This window comes from Dipodomys merriami, unplaced genomic scaffold (genome assembly GCF_024711535.1).
Source record: "Dipodomys merriami isolate MVZ:Mamm:240054 unplaced genomic scaffold, mDipMer1.0.p SCAF_1, whole genome shotgun sequence".
Lineage (NCBI taxonomy): Eukaryota > Metazoa > Chordata > Mammalia > Rodentia > Heteromyidae > Dipodomys > Dipodomys merriami.
The window spans coordinates 115,011,250-115,035,216 of record NW_027202270.1 but is presented as its reverse complement, the minus strand read 5'-3'; the positions used below and the strand labels follow the sequence as shown (position 1 = coordinate 115,035,216).

Genomic DNA, 23,967 nt, shown 5'->3' with positions numbered 1-23,967 from the left:
TCTCTTTAGGAAATGGTGATGGTATTTCAAAACTGATTAGTGAAAATACAGAAGGATCAGCACAGGTGCCACAGTTACCAAGAAAAAAAGACAAGAGAGACTTCCCTGTAAGTACAACACACATTTGACAATTAGTTGAAGCTGTCATAGAGAGGAAATAGTCTTTTTAATTTTAGATGCAGATAGCCTGTTGTCCAACTGTTCCAGAAGCTGAGCACAGGGGGACTGACGGCCTGAAAGCCTAAACATTTGGAGGCAGCCTGGGCAGCACAGAAGTCTTCACCTTTTTTTTTTTTTTAGCTTAAATTTAAATAACTGAATTTTTTTCTTTTATTTTTTGAAAAGATTAAGAAGACTTCCATTATTAATAACTTTATTTTTCCCACAGAAACCAGCTATTAATGGTCTTCCACCCACCCCAAAAGTACTGGTAAGGAATATTTTCATGTGAACTATTAGCCATGTTTTAAAAATTGCTTTAGAAACAATAAGTATATTAGCTAGTAAGTATCTAGAGCCACTAAAAGAAAGGCTGTTATAAAATACAAACTTATTAAATGCATTTGTAGATCAAATCATATCCTCTAATTTGAGTGAATTGATTAGAATTAGAAAGCAAGACAAGTATAGTGGTATATGTCTCTAATCCCATTACTTGTGAGGCTAAAACAGAAAGATTCTGAGTTCAAGGCCAACCTAGGCCAACCTCAAAAAAAAATTAGACAGTGTTATACTTTTTATAAATACTGGAAGTTAGATTCTCAGATTCACTTATAAAGGCTAGTTTAATTTTAATATGATGATATCAATATGTGCCCACTTCTATATGTAAGTTTAAAGCCATTTTCTCACTGGACTATGTACAATAGAAAGCAAAACATGTTAATCCTGTTACTTGCCCCCTTCAAGGAGTTATCTGTAACATGTTTCAAACAATCATATGAATGGGATGCTTTATAAATTGTACCTTTTTATTCTGTAGAAGATGTAGTGATTTGTTATCACTATTCTGTAGTTTACACTGTAGTTTTAATTACTACAATGTTATCAGAAAAAGAATCTATTGTTTTATATTAATTGTGTTTCTTTTTTTAATTATTTGTTTTATATAATTGTGTTTCTAAAGAAAAGTAAACTTAAAATTCCAGGAATATGTCATTGAATGTATAGATGTTTGATAAATTTTATATTTTACTCATAAACTAGTAGAATATAAAAGATTATGACTCTCTTAGTAGAAGGAATTAAATTATGTTAAAATACATATTTTGTTTTGAGGAAAAACCATAAATATATACAAATAAGAGTAAGTTTGACATTTTTGATTTTCTAAGCATATTTAAAATGGTCTAATCAAGGAAGTCAACATTTCTTTCTTTAAAAATAAGATGGGAGCATGTTTTTCAAAAGTTTTTGATGGCTGCCCTTTGAAAATTAATTGTGCAACTTCTTGGATACATCCTGATACAAAAGGTAAGATTTCTGAACTTCATATATTTCTCATATAAGATATTTGTTATGGAAAAAGCTCCTAATATTAGTCAATGAACTGAGGCTGTTTACTTTAAAGGTAGATAGGTTTTTGTTTAAAAGTATTAGATTGAAATATGAGAATATGGGAACTATTCTTATTTAAAGGAGACTAAAGAAACTCCACAACTAATTGCATTCTTGGTTTCGAATTAAGTTGCTAGGATGATTTATAATTTCAACAAGGTCTAGAGATTACATAATAGTGTTGTTTTGGTGTTGGTGTTCTATGGTTATATAAGACTTTTTCAAAAACGAATACACATTGAAATATTGAGGAGTTAAAGGGACTTCATGCTCATAGCTCTCCTTATATTGTCCTGAAAATAAAATAGATGTAGAGGAGAGAGAAAGAAAAATCATGAAAAAATAGCAAATGTGTCCAGCATTGATGGAATCTTACCTTAAGACTACCCAGGAATTGTTTATATTACTCAACATTTTTGTAAATCTGAAATAATACCAGAATAACTTTCATTTTTAATTGAGACCACATACACACACATGTATGTACACACAATAAAGAACAAACCCAGGACCTTGTATATTCTAGGAATTTACTCTACGACTCAGGTAAATTCCCAGCCCTAGACTATATTTTTAAATTGAGGTGCATGCACAATGAGAAGTACAAAATGTCATGTCAAAACCAGCTTTACAATGTCGGTGTGGGGGGGGGAGGGGGGTATAATTGGGTGGGGGGAGGGGGGTAAAATTGGGTGGGGGGAGGGGGGAGGCGGGGAAGGGAAGTGAAGGGTAAACAAAGGAGGAGGCTGCAATGCTTGGTAAGAAATGTATGCATTATCCTGCCCATGTAATTGTAGCCCCTCTGTACAGTATGTTCTCAAATAAAATAAAATACAATTAAAAAAAAAATTGAGGTGCATGATATATAGAGACAAAAATGGGGAATCATATAGTCTTTAATTTAATTTAATTTAATATGACTTGGAAATATGTTTAACACTTGTAATTTTCAGCATTATCATTTGTAATAAGAAAGGAAGCCTATTTGTTCATCTGACACTTAGCAGGGGTAGTAGGTTCAGGAAGTGTTTGTTTCTGCTTCAATACAATAAAGAAAAGTCAAAATGATCTGCTTTAAATGCCACTATTACAAAGCACAATTGAAAAAATCTTTTTCAACAATTAAATTTTTTTTTGTTTAGAACTTTTTATTTGGTATAACTTAACACTTAAAATTTACAAAAATACTGCAAGAACCTCAGACCCAGAATCACCAGTTATTTTGCCTATTTATTTACTTTTTTCTATCCACATAAACATTTTCTCTGAATACTTAAGCAATTTGGAAAGCTCATACTCCTCTACTTGAATTGTTCTACCATTGAGCTACAGATTCTGGTACCAAGAATCATTTCTTAGGCTGGGGTATTCAGTGGCAGTCTTTGCCTAGCCTATGAGAGGTCTTGAATTCAACTTCTAACAATATGGGGGTGGATGGGGAATTATACCACAGTACAGTTAATAAAGATTAGAGCCAAATGTAGTAACCTGTAATCCTAGCCCTTGACATAACAGGAGTCTGTCTTTTAAAAAAAATTGTCCCAACAGTGTTGTTTCTGTTTCTCTAATCCATTACATGTTATACTTAACCATGAATTCATATGCTCCATCACTTTTTTTTTTTTTTTGCCAGTCCTGGGGCTTAAACTATGGGTATGCATACTGTTCCATTTTCAAGTCTGGCTCTCTACCACTCAGGAGGCTATGATCTCAGAATTGAGGTTTGAAGCCAGCCTGGGCAGGAAAGTCCATGAGATTTATCTCCAATTAATCACAGAAGAAGCTAGAAGAAGAGTTGAGATCTCAGCTTCCTGAGTAGCTAGGATTATAGGCATTGAGCCATTGGTACCTGGCTACTCTTTATTTTTTTAATGTTTATTTATTTATTTGTTTATTTTCATTTGTTTAATTTCTTTTTTAATTTTTTTATTGCCAAAGTGATGTACAGAGGGGTTACAGTTATATAAGTAAGGTAATAAGTACATTTCTTGTCAAACTTGTTACCCCTTCCCTTTGACATTTTTACATTTTAAATTATTTTTATTTTACATTGTTTACATTTTAAATTATTCCTCATTTTTAAGCAGCAGTGGCAGGTCCTGTGTCGTTTTGTTTGAAGTATCCAAATCTGTGTGTGCGCACGCGCGTGCACACCTCTGGATTTATCTTTTACTTTTCTTGCCTTAGAATAGGAGTTAATTTTTCTCCAAGAAACTCTGGTGCGTTTTAAGAAGATTGTATTTACATAAAACTAACATCTAAACACTAGGTGTATTTGTTGATTGTTGTGTGTCCTGATATATAATTTATATTTACTATATAGTTTCTTTGTTGGACTGTTTGCAGTATCTTGCAAAAAAAATCCATCACTATAATAAAATATTAGGATATGATAATTATATTGAAGGGGCAAACAGAATAGTAAAGTGAGTGTGAGTTATCCAACAAAACATATCTGCTTTGAAAACATGAAAGATATTGGGGAAAGGTGATATGGCATGAAGTTTAGAAAATGGTTCTACATTGGATGGGTGGGTACATGGATTCAAATTCTTAATGTAAGAATGTAAAATATTATTTTAGTGAGTAATTTCAGGAAATGATAGTAAGTTCTGGTAATTGGTGAACTGTTTCAGATCAGTACATTATTTTTGGAACTGAAGATGGTATTTACACATTGAATCTCAATGAGCTACATGAAGCAACTATGGAACAGGTAATGAAACACTTCAATTCAGAAAATCAGTTGGGCAAATTTTTTAAATAGCTTAATTTTATCAATTTCAATTTTATTGGTAAATATTTAAAGGGGTAACATTGTACTGACCTTATTCATGTCAAAATATTTCCTGAAAATCAGAAAATATTTTTGTAACAGTTGATTTTTGTTTTATGCTGTTTGGTGGTAGAAAGCAAACCCAAGGAAGGCCAGGAAAGCACTGCAGCACAGAGCCACACTATTTTAGAGTGTTGGAATTTGTAGATAAAGGATTTTAAGAGCAGAACATGGAAATATTTAACTATCTTCCTCTTTTTTCTTTAGCTATTCCCACGGAAGTGTACTTGGCTATATGTTATCAATAATACTTTAATGTCATTATCAGGTATGTATCACTTAAAATCGCAGATAAGTAGAGAAATGTTATTTTAGTAGATATTGTATTAAAATATCATTCTGAGGAATTTGTAAGTAACTTTAAGACTTAGGGATGTTTTCTACTTATTTGGGAAAACTTTGAGAAAGGATCTTGTTTTTTGTGAAGTCCATTGCTCCCAGCATCTGACTACTGAGAGAGTAGTATAGTGATTAACATCTGAGCCAGATCCCTTCCACTCAGCCTCTTTAGTCACCTATAATTCTTGCCTGCCATATAGTATTGACAATTGAAGAAGAAAGAGGATTGAGGCTGGGCACTGGTGGCTCAGGCCTGTAATCCTAGCTATTCAGGGGACCCAAATTGGAGGATCAAGGTTTGAATACATTTAAGCAGTAAAATGCTATAAATGGAGGTGTGGCTGGAGTGGTAGAACACCAGCCTTGAGAGAAGAAGGGACAACATTCAGGCCCAGAGTTCAAGCCCCAGTACCAGCACTTGCATACATTGAGTGCACGTACACACACACACACACACACACACACACACACACACACACACACACACACACGCATGCACACACGCGCGCACACACACACACACTTTGTTGTTGGGTTTTTTTCTGTGATTTTGAGCAAGTCACTTGCCCTTTCTTAGCCTCAAATGAAAGATGTCAAATGAAGTTGATGGGGTAATAAAAATAGTTTCATAAAGTTGTCAGAGAGCTAAATGATGATTCCATTAAATGATGATTCCAGTGTAACTTATTCTAATTTTGGTTATTGTAGTTTTTGTTTTTTTAGTGATTGTTGGCAGTGAATAAGTGGATGGGTTGCAGTATTTCCATACTTTTTTATTTTCATGTATCAGTGTTTTAGATTTGAATAGCTACCTTAGAGATGTACTGAATGCTTTCATTCTAAGAGTAAAGTACCAAGATAATGATTATTTTTCTCTAGTGTAGATTCTTCAGGAATACATGTACTTGAGCTAATAACAAGGTCTTCCTAAAAGAACATGCTTTTTCTGCATAAATGATTTCTAAAAAACTGGGGTCCTTAAAAAAACGAGTATTTAATCTCTTTGAGCTTAATTATATGTCCCTAAAATCATTTTAAATTTTGTTTACCAATTTGTGTGTGTGTGTGTGTTTGTTTGATTGATTATTTGAACTCAAGTCCTTGTACTGGCTAGGCAGATGCTTTATAACTTGGGCCATGCTCTCAAGCCCTTAAGTTATTTGTTATGTAGAGTCTTGCTTTTTCCTTGGGGCCAGCCTAGACTAAAATCTTCGCACATATGCCATCCTAGTAGCTGGAACACCACTGTACTCAGCTTCTTTGTTGGATGGGTATCTCAGTGTCTTGGTAACTTTTTGCCTGGGATGGTCTTGACCTAAATTCCTCCTGATCTTCTCAAGTAGCTGCAATATAGATGTGTACTACCATGCCGGGCCACAGAAAGTATTGTTACTCTATGGAAAGAAATTTAATCCAATTCTATTTGAGCTAACAATTCTGAATTTTGCACATTCTTTTTGCTGCTTTTATCTGTAGTCATCATTATTCTCACAAATATATATTACTTTTATATATTTATAAATTAACTAAAAGAATACAGGGAACAGCCTATAACTACTTTCTGTGTTGTAGTTTAAATGATTGATGGAACTAAAAATAGGTTGGTAGCTCAACATACTGACTGTATGCTTAGTTTCCGAGCTAGCTGGGAGCTCACTATGTGCATAAGGGGACTGAATAAAGAAGAAAAGTGTAGTATTAGAATATCTCTATTCTGAGAAAACAATTTTTCCAAGATAAGACTATGTGTAAGTACTGTTTTTTATTGTTATATTAATAAGCCCTAAATAATGAGGAATCATAAGATAGTATTTGTAATAACCGGTGGAGCCCCGATAATCAGCAGGGCCCAATAATCAGTGTGGCCCAGTGGCCCGTCCCACTGGAGGGGGCAGAACTTTGAGAGGCTGCCGGTCACTGCCCCCAGCAGGGAGGGGGGCCTGCTGCTGGAGGGTGAGGAGTCAGGCCCCACATGTGTGATCATGTGTGATTGGACAGTGGGCAGCTTGGGGAAGGGGCATGAATGGCAGTTGACCAGTTGGGTGGGGAAGGGGTGCAACCTATATATAGGCTGCAGGTTCGGAGCAGTGGAAGCAAGTTGGCAAATTGAAAGCGAAAGCAGGGGAAAGAAGGTACAAGGCTACCAGGAAGACCTGGAAGCTAATTGAAAGAAAGCAGTAGGGGAACTATGGCAACAGAATACCAGGAAGACGGGGCTGGGAAAGTGGCTCAGTGGTAGAACGCTTGCCTTGCATGCATGAGGCCCTGGGTTCGATTCCTAAGCACCACATAAGCAAAAGAAAAACGCTGGAAGTGGCGCTGTGGCTCAAGTGTGCTAGCCTTGAGCCAAAGAGCTGAGGGACAGCGCCCAGGCCCAGAGTTCAGGCCCGACAACCAAACCCCCCCCCCCCAAAAAAAAATACCTGGCAACGAGAAGAACATTAAGTTGTCCAGATTTAATCGAGGCTTTTCTGAATTCTCAAGAAGCTACCAACAAATCTGAAGGTAGTACAGCAACGGAGGATAGCAAAGCTAGTTATAATCCAACGGGCCCTTGCTAAGGGTCTAGAGCCTGAACCAATAATTGGTGCCACAGGAAATGAAGAATTGATGTTCCTCATGAAGTGGAAAGATTCAGATGAAGCTAATTTGGTGCTGGCAAAGATACTATTGTTAAATGTCCTCAGATTGTAATTGAGGATTTTTTGTTGTTTTTAGATACGTAAATATTCCCTATCCTGCTGAAAAATTGAACATTAGTAAGTCCAATCATATGACAGGAAAGGGGGGGAAAAAATGACTTTTTTTTTTTTTTTTTTTTTTTTGTCGGTTGTGGGCCTGGGCACTGTCCCTGAGCTCTTCAGCTTAAGGCTAGCACTCTACCACTTGAGCCACAATGCCACTTCCAGATTTTCCTGCTTATGTGGTGCTGCATGCAAGGCAAGCACTCTACCACTGAGCCACTGTCCCACCCCCAACAGTATTATTTTTTAAGATCATATACTTCATTGTTACCTGTAACTTACAGATGGGTTTATTGGCTTTATCTCTGAACTCCATCCATTGCTATTTGCAAGCCCTGTGGAATGCTCAACACCATGACTTTGAGAAGAACAGGTATGCAGTAGTGTTGCTGCATCCCACAACAGGACAGCTCTGCCCCTAGCTTCCCACTGTGACTTTTTCTGTTATGGGCATTTATTGAGTAACCATGTTTTAACTGTCATCAACACTCAGTTTTAGAAACCTTGGTTCCACCAGAAGAGCCTCCTGCCCATGGGATAGAATTTGTTGGTTCAGAGAACCTGTATGCTCACTTCTCTTCCCATGTCCTCGCACTTTCCTCCTTCCAACACCATGGCTTCTCCAGTACAGAAGGAGCCTCAGAGCCCGTGCTCTAACACCACAGAGGCAACCCAAGTCATATCATTACTTCATAGTGTGACTTCAGGAAAATGCTTAATCTTTCCCCACCTCCATTTTCTTTGTGTCAAAATCCTAGCGTAGATCGTGGATAGCTATTGGGGATTCAGGAAACGTCGCCTTCTTTCTCATATCTTTTTTTTTTGTCAGAATACTGTACAGAGGAGTTACAATTACATGGGCAAGATAACCAGTACATTTCTTATCAAGCATTGTTGCCTCCTCTTTGTTTCCCCTTCCTATCCCTTCCCATACTCCCCCCACCCATCTCCCCCCACCTGATCCTCCCCCCCCCCCAAGTTGTAAAGTTCGTTTTTCCTCTCACATTTCTTGAAAGCAAATATCATGGGGCCTCTGGGAGTTCTTTTGCTATAAAGAATACTGACTTTCTGGAGTAATTAGTATATTGTACAGGATTGCTTTGTGAAATGTACAAATGATACTGCCTATGCAGCCTTGTTTTATTTCCTCTGGTTTGTACTATTGTTAAAAAACATTGTATTATAGAACTATTCAGATATTTTAAATATAAAGATGTACTGTTTCCATAATATAGATGTATGGAATATATTTAGATAATAGACACATTACTTGAAAAGTTTTACGTTGACAAACCGACAGAAGTCTAGGTCAATTAGCAAATGTTGTAACCCAGTGAGCCGTAAATTGATGGCATGCACCAAGAACAGGATAAGGATGTAAAAATGGAAACCAGTCTCCAAAAAGTGTACACTTTAAACTTTCTCAACTGCTGCATATATGTGACCTGAGCTCTCCTTCTCCATCCCCTTCATTCTGCCCCCTAAAATATAAATTTAATTTCTAAAATATAACTGATTTTAAAGGAGAAGATTCTCTTGTGGTTTTAGTTAGGGAGTAATCTTTCAGCAAAAAAAGTGTGGTTTTTGCAAACAAAAGTAGACTCTCTCTCTCCTAGGAGGGTGGGGGGCGACCCACAGCCTGGCACCATGGCCATGATGGCCTTTTAAGTCTTAGATCAGGGTAGAGTCACACCTTCCTGAGTTTCACCACCAAGTTTAGTAACAGGATTCTACATCCCTGCCCAGTACTCCCTGAGAAGTGCCTGATGATGCTGATGTGCTTAACAGACACAAGAACAATCTTCATTATAATTGTATAAAGCCATAAATGTACATAATCTTTTTTTAAAAGATCATATTCACTTAACTACAAGCCAGTTTTACTTAAATCAAGACCATCCAAAAATATTCTGCCAGGCATTCATGATCTGAAATCTGATATTAGAAATCAGTTGAATTATGGTATACTTAAAAAGCCATGAGACATTTCTTTTGCAATAAATAAGGCAGTGGCTATTACTCATTTGTAGCTTTTTTGAAATAAGCTATCAAATCAAATCTGCCCTTTCTCCCTTCTTAATGCCAGCAAAGATCATTTTTGTTCCAGGGATGTACTTTTGGGATTCTCCAAGTACTCCCATCAGTGATCCTCTCTATGTGATGCCTTTGTTCTTGTTGGAATCTGTGTAAGTGAATCCACATGCTTGACCTGTCTTCCCACCAAACAGACCATGGAGATTAAGCCCAGTCTAATGGTGTGGCACTGGGCACACTAATGAACAAAAATCTTCTTGCCTTTCTCAACATCACCCATTTTGCATTCACTCTTTCATCGCTATCACAGAAGGATAACAGTTCCAAAGCCAGACACCCGCTCTCTGTAATTGATTTTTATGAACAGTGTAATTTGGGATCCTTCCTCAGAAGACAATGCTCAGTGATAAATACATATACATGTTTGTGTGTATATATATATATATATATATATATATATATATATTTGTGTGTACCTACATATGTATACATTTACATATATTTACATGGTTCTTATGTTAATAGTTTGAAATAACTACAGTCTAATCAAAGTTGATATGTTTTGAAAACAATTATCACTCAAGATTTTTTTACCTATTGCATTCAAAAACAGTATTAACAGTTTGGTGTGTTGTTTTTTTTTTTTGCATGTTTTTCTGTTTTGCTTGGTCTCTGAATATTACTGGACTCTTCATTTTAGAAGGTAATCATTAATTTTTTGACTTGAAAATTATATTCCTCTGCTGTAAATGATGCTAATAAAGATAACATGTTTCTCTTTTACAGGAAAAACTTTTCAACTCTACTCTCATAATCTTATTGCTTTGTTTGAACAAGCCAAAAAGCCAGGCCTTGCTGCCCATATTCAAACTCATAGGTTTCCAGACCGCATATTGCCAAGGTACAAAATACCATTTGATTCTAATGAGAGTGAAGGGAATTAGTGTTTCTTTGTATATCAGTTAGATAAAAAAGCCCTTATTTTTCTTAATTTTCAAGGTAATTTACACTAAATTACATGTTTCTAAATTTAATTATTCACAAGTATTCATAAAAGTGTATTCATAAAAGTATTTATAAAAGTTTGATAATGTAGATTATCAGGCCCTACCTCAATCCTGTAAAATCAGATAGTCTGAAATCAAGGTCCAACTAGTGTTTTTAGAACTCCTTTCTGTCCCAGTTCTGATACATCTGGTTCATAGATCACACTACAACCATTACAATACAGTACATTTGTGTTGTCTCATGTTTTCAGAAAGTTCGCTTTAACAACAAAGATTCCTGATACGAAAGGCTGCCACAAATGTTGTATAGGTAAGTAAATGCTATTTCTCAAACTGGGCAATTAGAATTTCTAACACTTTTTTCCTTTTTTTAAAAATAATTTTTTATTGAGATTAAGTGATTACATAAATTTCACAAATTTCACAGTATTGTGGGATAGTGATACTTAAAGTCACAAACATGTTAATCTTCACAAGGCAAATTGTCATTATCATGTTCTATAAAGTTTGTGAATTCTATGAGCTTTGACAATACAACTATTTCTTCCACATTGGGTGATATGTACATTTCTTTCCTTTTGCTTAATGTAAGCTGTTCCCTCTTTCCCATTCATTCTCTCCCTCCCATCATTGTCCTTGAGTTACTTAATTTATTTTCATCAATGTCCAGTGCAGCTGAATGGGCCCTTTCGCTGTATTTTTTCCCGATTCCCTCTGATTCTGTGCCCTCCTCCTAGCTTCCCTCAGATGTGCACAAATATATGGCATATATGAGGTCAAGAACATGGATTCATTTAGAAATGATAGGACAAATTAAGAAGATGTCCTTTGTTTCTTGAGTCCTATTTACTTTGTCATATCTCCTTGAATTTTGGATTTAACATCCCCATATCAGGGAGACCATGTGCTATTTGTCTCTTTGTTCTTGGCTTGCCTCGTCAAAATAATTTTTTCTAGTTCCATTCATTTCCTTGTGAATGCCATTATTTTGTCCTTTCTAATGGCTGCATAATAGTCCATTGTATATAGGTGCCCAATTTTTGGATCCATTCATCTGTAGTGGGGCATATGGGTTGTTTCTATATCTTAGCTATTGTGAACAGTGCTGCAATAAACATGGAGGTGCATGTGTTCTGATTCCTGTTGCTCAGGGTAGATACAAGTGGTATGGCTGGGTCAAAGGTGAGGTCTATATTTAGCTTTCTGAGATACTTCCAGACTGGTTTCCAAAGTGGTTGTATTAGTGTACATTCCCACCAGCAATGCAATAGGATTCTTCTTTGTATCCCCTCCAACATTGGTCATGAGCTGAATTTAGAATGTGGGCCATTCTGACTGGGGTAAGGTGGTATCTCAGGGTTGTTTTTATTTGCATTTCCTTTACAGCCAGGGATGATGAACATTGCCTTGTGTTTCTTTGCCATTTTTATCTCTTCTGAGAAGTCTGTCTTTAGTTCCTTTGCCCATTTAATGATTGGTTTGTTAGATTCAGAAGGGATTCATTTCTTGACTTCCCTGTATATAATGGGTATTAGGCCTTTGTCTAATATCTGGTAAGTATTTTTTTCCCAATTGGTTGGCTATCTTTCTAGTTTGATAGCTATGTCTTTAGCTGTGCAGAAACTTTTTATTATAAGATAATCCTACCTGTCGAGTCTCGCTTCAATTTGTGACCCTGGGACTCTGTTCAGGAAGTTTCTGCCTGTGCCTATAAGTTCATGTGTCTCTCCTACTCTGTCCTGTAGTAGTTTCAGAGATTCAGGTTTGATGTTAAGGTCTTTAATCCATTTTGAGTTGATGGTAGTGCATGGTGACAGGCTGGGGTCCACTTTTAGTTTTCTGCATGTGTCTACCCAGTTTTCTCAGTACCAATAGTTGAAGAGGCTATGTTTCTTCCACTAATATCTTTGACTCTTTATTTTTGTTGGTCATGGGGCCTGAACTCTGGATGTGGGCGCTGTCCCTCAGCTCTTCAGCTCAAGGCTAGTGCTCTACCACTTGAGCCACAGTACCATTTCCAGCTTTTTCTGCTTATGTGGTGCTGAGAAATCAAACCCAGGACCTCATGCATACAAGGCAAGCCCTCTACCACTGCGTCACCTTCCCAGCCCTGTCTTTGGCTCTTTTGTCAAATATTAGCTGACTATAAGTATGTGATTTTATTTTTGGATCTTCTAATCTGTTCCATTGGTCTTCGGGTCTGTTTTGGGGCCACGACCAAGCTGTCTTTGTTATTATGGCTCGATATTAGAGCTTGAAATCTGGTTTTGTGATCCCTCCTGCATTGTTTCTTTTGCCTGGACTTTGATGGGAATTTCATTGAATTTGTTTATCACTTTTAGTGTATGACCATTTTCACAATATTGATTCTACCTATCCAAGAACACGGAAGATCTTTCAATTTCCTAATGTCCTCTTTGATTTCTTTCTTTAGGCTTTTATAGTTTTCATTAAATAAGTCCTTTACATCTTTGGTTAGGTTAATTCCTAGATTTTTTTTGAGGTTACTGTGAATGGGGTTGTTTCCCTGATTTCCCTTTCTGCTTGTACATTGTTGGTGTACAAAAAGGCAATTGATTTTTGTGAGTTAATTTTGTATCCTGCTACTTTGCTGAAGTAGTTTATAAGTTCTAGGAGTTTGGGAGTGGAGTTTTTAGGGGTTGTTAAGGTATAATATCATGTCATCTGCAAATAGTAATAGTTTAATTTCTTCCTTCTCTATGTGGATCCCTGTAATGTCCTTTTCTTGCCTTACTGTTCTGGCTAAGGGTTACAGAGAAGCGTGGGTATCCTTGCCTTGTTCCTGATTTTAGGAGAATTGGTTGTAGTTTTTCCCCATTCAGTATATATTGGCTATTGGTCTGTCGTATATGGCTTTTATAGTTTTAAGGAATGTTCCTTCTATCCCTGTTTTCTCCAGAGCTTTTAACATGAATGGGTGTTGTATTTTATCAAAAGCCTTTTCTGCATCAATGGAGGTAATCATGTGGTTCTTGACCTTGGATCTGTTGATGTGTTGGATTATATTAATTGATTTACGTATGTTAAACTATCCCTGCATCTCTGGGATGAGCCTACTTGATCATAATTATATGTTTTTTTTGTATGCTTCTGGATTCCATTAGCTAAAACTTTATTGAGGACCCTTACATCTGTATTCATCAAAGAGATTGGTCTGTAGTTCTCTTTTTTTGTTGGATCTTTGCCTGGTTTGGGGATGAATGTGATCTTGGCTTCATAGAATGAGTTTGGGATTTCTTCCTCTGTTTCTCTTTCATTGAAATGCTTGAGGAGTATGGATGTTACTTCCTCCCTAAAGGTCTTCTAGAATTCCGTAGTGAGTCCATCTGGGCCTGTGCTTTTCCTGATTGGAAGACTTCTGATTACTTTCCTCGATCTCTTTGTAAGTTATTGGCTTATTTAATTGATTTATTTCTTCTTGGTTCAAGTTGGGCAATTTGTAGTTCTCTAAAACTTCATCCATTTCTGCTAGGATTTTCTTCCTTAGTGAGTATAGATTCTGGAAATGGATTCTTATGATTGTTTGGGTTTCTTGGATGTTTGTTGTAATTTTTCCTGTGGCATCCCTGATCTTAATGGTTTGGGTCACCTCTTCTTTTTTTAGTTAATATTACCAGAGGTCCATCAATTTTATTTTTTTCAAAAAAACAGCTTTTTGGTTTAATAGTGTTATTTATAGTTTTATTAGTCTATCTCATTAATTTCAGCTCTTATTTTGGTTATCTCCCTCTATCTAGTAACATTGGGTTCAATTTTTTTCTTGCTTTTCTAGCAGTTTTAGTTGCATCATGAGATTATTTACTCAGTCTATCTCTATTTTCTTGATGTGTGCACTGAGGGGAATACATTTGCCCCTCAGGACAGCTTTTGCCGTGTCCCACAGGTTTCTTTGTAATGTATATTCATTTTCATTGAATTTTAGGAACTTTTTAATTTCTTGATTAATTTCTTCTGTGACCCAGGTGTTGCTCAGAAGTGTGAAGTTCAGTTTCCATGTATTTGAGTAATTTCTACAGAATGCTTTGTTATTGAGAACTAGCTTGATTCTACTATGGTCGGATAGAACACAAGGGATTATGTCGATCATCTTGTATTTGCTTATATTCTTTGTGTGAACTGTTGTATGATCTATTTTGGGGGAAGTTCCATGGGCTGCTGAGAAGAATATTCTGGCTGGGTTGTTGTTGTGTGGAAAACTCTGAAGATGACTATTAAGTCCATTTGAGAGATGATATCGTTTAATCTTCTGGTTGGTAGACCTGTCCTTTGGTCAGAGCTGAGTATTAAAGTCTCCTAGCATTATATTTGGATCTATTTTTTTCTGTAAGTCTGAGAGTATTTGCTCAATGTGTGTGGGTGCTCCAATGTTTGGAGAGTATAAGTTGATAATGGTGATATCCTCTTCATGGATTTTTCCCTGTATTAATATGTAGTGTCCTTCTTTGTCTTTTTGTATTGATTTTAATGAAAAGTTTATTTTGTCACATATCAGAATGGCAACTCCTGCCTTCTTGCTGGGAGTATTTGCATAGTAGATCTTCCTCCATCCCTTCATTCGGAGTTTGTTTTCATCTTTGGCTGTGAGATGGATCTCTTGAAGACATCAAATGGATGGATCTTTTATTCTGGTCCAATCTGCAGTTCTTTTTCTTTTGATGGGTGAATTGAGTCCATAAATATTTATGGTTATGCAGAGGTGCATTGTGTTTGCTGTCATTTTCCTGCTTCCTACGTTTTTCTTCTTTCCTACTGTGCTTACTAAGTTAGTCTAATGATACTGTCTGATGTGGATCCCTGATCTTGATTGTTTTCTTCAGATTGTATTCCCCCGCTTAATATTCTTTGTAGTGCTGGCTTATTGTTTATGAATTCATTTAGTTTTTCTTTACTATCAAAAATTTTAGTTTCCCTGTCGAATGCGAATGCTAGCTTTGATGGATATAGCAGTCTGGCTTGGCAGTTATTGGTTCTCAGGGCCTGGATGGTACTTTTTCAGGCTTTCCTTGCATTCAGAATCTGTGTGGAGGGCTGGGAAGGTGGCTCAGTGGTAGAGCGCTTGCCTTACATGCCTGAGGCCCTGGGTTCGATTCCTCACCACCACATAAGCAAAATGAAAAAAGCCGGAAGTGGCGCTATGGCTCAAGTGGTAGAGCACTAGCCTTGAGCTGAAGAGCTGAGGGACAGCGCCCAGGCCCAGAGTTCAGACCCCACGACCAGACCCAAAAAAACAAAACAAAAAAAAATAGAATCTGTGTGGAGAGATCTGCAGTGATACTGACTTTTTTCCCATTATAGTGTAGCTCCTTCTTTGCTTTTGCCACATGCAAGATTATTTCTTTGTTACACAGATCTAGTGTTTTTACTATGATGTTCCTAGAATTGTTCCTCCTGAGATCCTGTTTGCTAGGTGTTCTGTGTGCTTCTGTTACATAGGTGAGATTTTTCTCTTTTAAGATTGGGGAAATTTTCAGTGATAATCTTATTGAATAAGTGTTACATCCCTCTATTCTGATATTTCTCACCTTTGTTGACCCCAGTTATACAAAGGTTAAATTTCTTGGCATTGTCTACTTGTTCTTGGACTTCCCTTTGGCATATTTTGAGTGTTTTTTCCATATCTGTGACTTTTTTTTCCAGTTGCTGCATTTTGTCTTCAGTACTTGATATTCTATTTTCCATTTCATTCACTCTTAACTATGGATTTCATTGTGATTTGCATGGAGAAAACTGAACCATTTGTGATTTCTTTTGTTGTTGGTGGTGGTCATGGAACTTGAACTCTGGGCCTGGGCACTGTCCCTCAGCTCTTCGGCTTAAGGCAAGCACTCTGCCTTAAGCACTCTGGTTTTCTGGTTGTTAACTGGAGATAAGATTCTCACAGGCTTTCCTGCCTGGCTGGCTTTGAACTGTGATCCTCAGATCTCAGTCTCCTGAGCAGCTAGGATTACAGGCAGGAGCCACCAGTCCCCAGCTTTATTTATGACTTGTATGTCAGTTCTCAAAGTGGTAAGTTCATCTTACGAGGTGTGTACTGCATGTATTCTTGAGTGCATCTCTTTTTTTGAAATCCTGGCTCTCTTGATATTTCATCCCTTTGTTCTTTAAGTTTCTGATCCATTTCTCTCTTTAATTCATGGGTCATTGCCTGTATGAACTCCTGGATGTAGCCTTTGTCTTCCATTTCTTTTTCACTCTCACTGGAGTTCTTTCCTGGGTGGCTGCTGGCCTTTGGAGATGGTTTGCTTTCTTGGCTGTTGATGAATCTCGTAATTTTTCGCTGTGATTTTCCTCATAGGGATTCAGGGATTATTAGAGTCAGATCCTAAACTCTTCACTGGTTTGGTCAATAGGTAGCTGCCTTTGCTTGGTATTTGGTGGTTCCTGGGTCAGTTGTTGAAGCTTGCTCTCTGTCCTGGGATGGCTGAGAGGGACTTTACCTGGTCTCCGTTCTGTTGGGAGGAGGGGCCAACCTCCAGCTGCTAGTCTGACCCAGGTAGAGCTCACACTTGATAGATTCTGGTGGGCAGACACACTCCACCCTCTGCTGAGGCATTTGCTCAGTTCCTGACTTCAGCCAGGGACAGGTGGTTTAGACAGCTCGGGCTCCTACCTGGGGCACATACATGCAGCTCATTCAGCCACCTGCTGGAGCTCACACACAATTTCCAACTTCAGCCAGGGACTGGCGGCCTAAGCTGCCTGATCTCCTTCCTGGTGCACACAGGTATAGTTTGTTTCACAGGCGGTTGTAGCCCACAAGCACAGTTCCCAACTTTAGCCTGGGACTGGCAGCTCAGGCCGCTTGGACTCCCTCCCAGGGGCACCCAGGTGGAGCTCCTTCCACAGCCAGTTGTAGCCTGCTCACAGTTTCTGACTTCAGCCAGGGATCCATAGCCTAGGTTGCTTGAGCCCTCTCCCAAGGGCGCTCCGAGCCAAACATGGTGGGCTGGGTGGACTCCACCAGCTGCTGGAACCTATGTGCAGTTCACAACTTCAGCCAGGTACCCTGGGTTTAAGTTGTTCGAGCTCCTGCCTAAGGCACACAGGTGGGGCTCCTGCCACTGAACCCACACGCGGTTCTTGACTTCAGAATGGGACTCAGGGACCTGAACTTCTGGGTCTGCCTTCTGGGGCACACTCTTAGGGCTCTTTCCGCCACTGGCTTCTGGAGCCTGCAAGCAGTTCCCAACTTCAGTCAAGGACCAGCCGTGTAGGTTGTTGGATCTCTGGTCCAGGGGTACTCTTGGTCAAGCCTGGCAGCTGGGTTGTACTCCACTCAGCTGGGGTGCTTTCACAATTCCTAGTTTCTGTGGGACCAGTAGCCCACACAGGAGGAGGAGGAGTCCAGGTCAAACCCTGGGGGTTACCACCAGTGCTGGTCTCCCACGGCAAGGGGGGTGAGGGGAGTGTCCCCCGTGGAGTACTCTTTAGGGCTGTCCTGCGCTCTGGCAGATCCCTGTATCTGTGTGCTGTAGACCACTGGTCACTACAGCATTCTTTTGGCGAAGATTATGGGATGAGCAGGGTGGTGGTGGGAGCTCCGGTTCTGGGTTACACAATACCTTATTTCGTCTCTGTTTTCACTGTCGGGGTCGCGCGCCATGGGAGTTTTCTCACTGGAGTTTTTTTGACAACTGTGGCTTTGAGGTTCCAGGCAGCCACAGCAAGAGGTCAGGGAAGGGTCTTCACACTTTTCCATCTTTGTGCAGGTTTTGAGGGTTTTTTCTATATTTTTTCAGTTCCTGTATTTCTCTATTTATTCGTCTTTTTGCTGTTGTCAATCTCTTAGGGGAACTGAGCTTTGGAACTTGAACTCTCTTATTTAGTTGGAGAGAGCTATGGTGTTTCCCTATTGTTTCATCGCCATCTTGGATTGTTTGCTAAACACTTAAGTTATTTGAAGAGTCTTATAGAATAAATAGGAAGAAAGGACAATTTTTAAATAGGTTAGAGGCCACTGAAGGACAACAAACAATGTGTAGGGACAGAAATAGTTAACAGGCTTAAGGTTTTCTCAGAGTCTAGTGTTCCTATAGTTTTTAACCATAATTCTTGAAGCCATATTTCTGATAGTATCTCAGTATTCCTTTGCTTAACCCTAACACTTGCAAGTTAGTGCTAGCCCATTGTGAATGCTATTATAGGAGTTTATTCAACTATGAATTAGCACAGTCCATATAAAACCATTCTCACCTCAACAATCAATTATAAATTAGGGTAGGACCCCCAAAACTACCTTCAAATTCAAAAATTACTAGAAGAAATCACAAAACTTACTGAATGCAGTTATGTTCATGATTACTACTAGAAAACATATGAGTTAAAATTGGTCAAGGGAAGAAGAACGTAGGAAAAAGAACATAATATTGAACATGGAGCTTGTGTTGTCCGCTAATTAAACCCCTCCATTTGCAGTATTGGTAAGTGGGATTACACACAAGAATTGCCAGTAGGAAAGATGATTTGAGGTCTAGTGTCAAGAGTTTTTACTGGGTCCCCATTATGAAGGTGTGATTGATTATATACAACTAATCTTGGTATACAACCTGGGGCAACTAATGCAGCATGACCCAAAGCCCCACCCAAAGTCACATTGATGGTTTCTCTGGCATGACTAGCCCTCCATAAAACTATCTGATATTCCCAGCCTTACCCATACAAAGATGTTACCATCAAACATAGCTTTCCAGAGGCTTAGAGATTGTTTCTCAGGGGACAAATGATAGAGGACAAACCTTCTGAAGAAGGTTAAAGTCTTTACTACCTAATTTTCTTCTTTCACTAACCATTATTGACACTAATTATGTCAAGAAAGTTACAGAATCTAGAACAAGCTATGGGTCCATGTCTTCAATTCTTGAGTTCTAAATTTTTTTGTGAATCTACACATTGATAATCATACTCCATAAATGTTCAAAAGTATCGTCAAATAATCTCTAGAACAAAATATAAGTGTGGGATAGTCATATGTCACTCAACAATGGAAATCCATTCTGAGAAATGTATCTTTAGGCAATTTCATATGGTCCTTACACAGACTAAGAGTTACAATGTCACAAGCAGTCTTATGGGACTTTTGTAGTTTATGCAGGCCATCATTCACTGAGTGTTATTTAGCATATACTTTGAAACACTGTGAGCACTTTCCTAAAGAGAATCATGTATATGTGTATGATCAGATTCCTAAGATGTATGACTTGAAAAGATCTATCAGCTTACAATCTTTAGAAACTTCTATATAATACCATAGAATTAGTGCTTTCATCATCAATGCATGTTAGTGATAAGGGAGACAAATTATATAGAAGGAGCTAACTAATTTGTAATTTTGTGGATTTGAATCAAGGAAGCTTAAGAAGAATTAATGCATACTTACACAGTGAGTTATTTTATCATGCCTTAAGTAGGTAATTGAAGACTTCTATGCCAAAATTAAATCATGTATTTCTATTATCCTTAGACCGTCTTGTCAGAATTTATTCTTTTCGTTTCCTTAAGAGCAAAACTTTTAGTGCCAAAAGTGTCTGTTTAAATTCTTTGCATATTAAGATTATTTAGAAGTAAATTATATAATTTATAATTGATATAAGAAAGTAAAATGATAAGAAATAAACATCATTGTTCTCTGGTTTCTTCCCCTTTTTTTCATCCTAGTTCACCAAGATAGTGATTTTTCTTTGTCAACCAAATAATACTTCATAATTTCTTCTTCCATCTGTATTTTGATATTAATAGCAAACCACAGTCAATTTGTTTTTCCTCATTTATTTTAGCACAGACTTTTTTAGAAAAAGCTAATTTAGCATTGAAATGATGATAACTCAGTTGTTGCTGCTGACTAAACTGTTTTCATGTAAAGGTATTCAGCATGTGCTTTCATTTTTATGTCTTTTTTTCCAGTCAGAAACCCTTACACAGGTCACAAATACCTCTGTGGAGCTTTACAGTCTGGAATTGTTCTACTTCAATGGTATGAGCCAATGCAGAAATTCATGTTGATAAAGGTATGCATTACGTGTTGAAATTTTTCTTCTTTAGAAAACATTAGTATGTATCTGAAGTAAACTTTTTTGTGTGTGCCAATAAATCATGGGGCTTGAATTCAGGGCCTGCACTCTGTCCCTGAGCTTTTCTCACTCAAGGCTAGTGCTCTACCACTTGGCTACAGCCCCACTTTTGGCTTTTTTGGTAGTTTATTAGAGATAGGAGTCTCATGAACTTTCCTGTCCAGGCTGGCTTCAAACCACAGCCCTTAGATCTCAGCCTCCTGAATAGCTAGGATTATAGGTATGAGCCACCAGGACCTAACTTTGAAGTAAACATTTAAAACCCCACTTCTGCTACTTAGGGTAGGCACACTTCTGTTAGTAATAGCTATATATTTTGTTTAGGGGGTTTTATGTTCTTGATAATATTCCCTCTTTATATTGTTCTTGCTTAGTATATTAGAACCATCACATCCATAATATTCATCTATCTGGGACTATAAAACTCATTGTATGGAACTTTTGTCCTTAGCATGACAAAGACCTGGAGTTAGGTCTTTACAGAATGGATAAACCGGGGGCTGGGAATGTGGCTTAGTGTTAGAGTGCTTACCTAGCATTCATGAAGCTCTGGGTTCAGTACCACATAAACAGAAAAAGCCAAAAATGGATAAGTCAGTGGGTTTTTTTTTTTGGGGGGGGGTTCCAGTCATGAGGCCTGAACTCTGGGCCTGGCCGCTGTCCCTCAGCTCTTCAGCTCAAGGCTAGCACTCTACCACTTGAGCCATAGTGCCACTTTGGCTTTTTTCTTTTTGCATATGTGGTGCTGAGGAATCGAACCCAGGGCCTCATGCATGCAAGGCAAGTGCTCTACCACTGAGCCACCTTCCCAGCCCCAGTCAGTTTGCTTTATTCAGAAATGTGAATGGGAAAATTCTTCCTAAATTTTATTCTGTTGTTTTTTGTTTTTTGTTTTTTTGCAGCACTTTGATTTTCCTTTACCAAGTCCTTTGAACGTTTTTGAAATGTTGGTGATACCAGAACAGGAATACCCCATGGTCTGTGTAGCTATTAGTAAAGGCACTGAAGTGAATCAAGTAGTTCAGTTTGAGACAATCAATTTGAATTCTGCATCTTCATGGTTTACAGAAATTGGTGCAGGTAAGTGTTTTTTTACTTTAGGTTAGAATGCTGATGCTTTTGCATTTAAAAGAAGCATATTCAAATGGTGTGGACTCTTAATACTCAGAACATAGTTTCCCTATAAGTTCATAGTTTATGATACTTTTGTCAGAGGAACTTTGATACAAATTATTTTACCAAGGAAAACTTAAATTCCTGGCATTTAAAATGGTTACTTGTGTGCCGGGAGCCAGTGACTCACACCTGTAATCCTAGCTACTCAGAAGGCTGACATCTGAGGACCTCAATTCAGAGCCAGGCCAAGCAGAAAAGTCCCTGTGAGACTCTTTATCTCCAATTAGCCACTCAAAACCCAGAAGTAAAGCTGTGGCTCAAAGTGGTAGAGGCCTAGCCTTGAGCAAAAGAGCTCAGAAACAGCACTAAGGCCTTGAGTTCTAGCCCTACAACCAACAAAATGAACAAATAAAAGAGTTAGTTGTTTGTGTTTGGACTTACTAATAAATAATGTTTTCTAAAATAGTCAACTTTTTACCAGCTTCTTAAGCATATAAATTTATCTTATTTACCTTTTTAACTATCCTATTTTATCCCTTCTCTCTTTCCCCTTCACCAGTTAAAATCATGGAGTATGCTCTTCAGATTTGAGAAGTTTCTGAGATATAAGCCTTCAAGCTTTTCCATTTAAATATTTATTTTACTTTCTACAAATAGTTAGTCTAGGGGTTTATTAATCCAAGGCTCCAAAAAGATTGGAAAGTTTTTCTCAAATTTTAAATTTGGAAATATCAGTCAAGAATTTTTTTTTCTTTTTTGGGAGTCAACCCACCTAGGGCCTGGGTGCTTTCCCTGAGCCTTTTTGCCCAAGACAGATACCATTTAAGCCACATCTTCATTGCTGGATTTTTGGTGGTTAATTGGAGATAACCTGCCCCAACTGGTTTTAAACCACCATCTTCTGATCAACCTCCTGAGTAGTAAGGATTATAGGTCTGACCCACTGGTACGGGCTAAGAGTGTTTTGGGATGTGTGTGTATGTGTGTGTGTGTGTGTGTGTGTGTGTGTGTGTGTGGTGTGTGTGTGTGTGTGTGTGTGTGTGCACGCTTGCGAGCGTGTGCCATTCTAAAGCTTGGGTGCTGAGCTTTTTTTGTTCAAGGGTAGCACTCACTTCACCCACAGCTTTACTTCTGGCTTTTTGGTAGTTAATTGAAGATAAGAGTCTTACAGCCTTTCCTGCTCAGGCTGTCTTTAAACCACAATCCTGGAATCTCAGTTTCCTGTGTAGCTAGGATTACAGATGTAAATTACTAGTGCCCAGCTGTAAGGACATTTTTTAATGAAAAAAAATCCCAACTTCACTAGTCATCAAGTGCAAATCAATACTATAATGAAATAGCACCCCAGTTAGAATAGCTATTATCAGAAAAACTAAAAAACACAAAAATTCTGTGAAGGGAACAGAGAAAGGGAGCTCTTATACACGATTGATTGTGATGTAAATTAGTATAGCCAATGTAAGTTAATTATGGGCATTATAGAAAATGCTATGGAGATTTTTCAAAAAAAACTACAGCAAACCAGGTGCTGATGGCTCACACTTGTAATCCTAGCTACTCAGGAGGCTGGGATCTGAGGATTACTGTTCAAAGCCAGCCTGGGCAGGAAAGTCTGTAAGGACTCATGTCCAATTCACCAGAAAACCAGAAGTGGCACTGTGGCTCATGTGATAGAGTACTTGCCTTGAGCTGAAGAGCTCAGGGACAGCGCCTAGGCCTAGAGTTCAAGACTCACGACCAACCAACCAAAAAACAAACAAACAAAAAAAACTATAGCAAGAACTACTATGTGATCCAGCAATTTCACTGTTTGATATAAATCCAAAGTACATGATATCTGTACTTATATGTTTATTGCAGCATTACCTGTAGTAGTCAAATTTAGAATCAAACTAATTATACATCAATGAATGAACAAGTAAAGAAAATGTGGTATATATACAGAGCTATATTTTGAGACTGTAAAGAAAAAGAAAAAAAATTTTAAAAAGAAATGAGCAACATTGGGCTGGGAAGGTGGCTCAGTGGTAGAGTGCTTGCCTTGCATGCATGAAGCCCTGGGTTCAATTCCTGAGCACCACATAAACAGAAAAAGCCAGAAGTGGCACTGTGGCTCGAGTGGTAGAGCACTAACCTTGAGCTGAAGAGCTGAGGGACAGTGCCCAGGCCCAGAGTTCAGGCCCAACAACTGACAAAAAAAAAAAAGAAAAGAAAAAGAAAAAGAAATGAGCAACATGGATGAAACT

The 23,967-nt window shown here is 38.0% G+C and overlaps 1 protein-coding gene and 1 pseudogene across 2 annotated transcripts in view; one reads left to right on the top strand and one right to left on the bottom strand.

Moving 5' to 3' along the window:
* Positions 1–23,967, top strand: part of Map4k5 (mitogen-activated protein kinase kinase kinase kinase 5) — a 107,221-nt gene that overhangs the window by 65,147 nt on the left and 18,107 nt on the right. For both annotated transcript variants that reach the window (XM_070027888.1, XM_070027880.1), the window contains exons 19-27: positions 10–107; positions 389–430; positions 1,389–1,473; positions 4,194–4,273; positions 4,601–4,661; positions 10,297–10,411; positions 10,769–10,827; positions 20,439–20,542; positions 21,508–21,685. In XM_070027888.1, coding sequence (XP_069883989.1) covers positions 10–107; positions 389–430; positions 1,389–1,473; positions 4,194–4,273; positions 4,601–4,661; positions 10,297–10,411; positions 10,769–10,827; positions 20,439–20,542; positions 21,508–21,685 — 822 coding nt within the window. The remainder of the gene's footprint in view (positions 1–9; positions 108–388; positions 431–1,388; positions 1,474–4,193; positions 4,274–4,600; positions 4,662–10,296; positions 10,412–10,768; positions 10,828–20,438; positions 20,543–21,507; positions 21,686–23,967) is intronic.
* On the bottom strand, positions 9,493–9,790 carry LOC138804507 (cytochrome c-like; annotated as a pseudogene).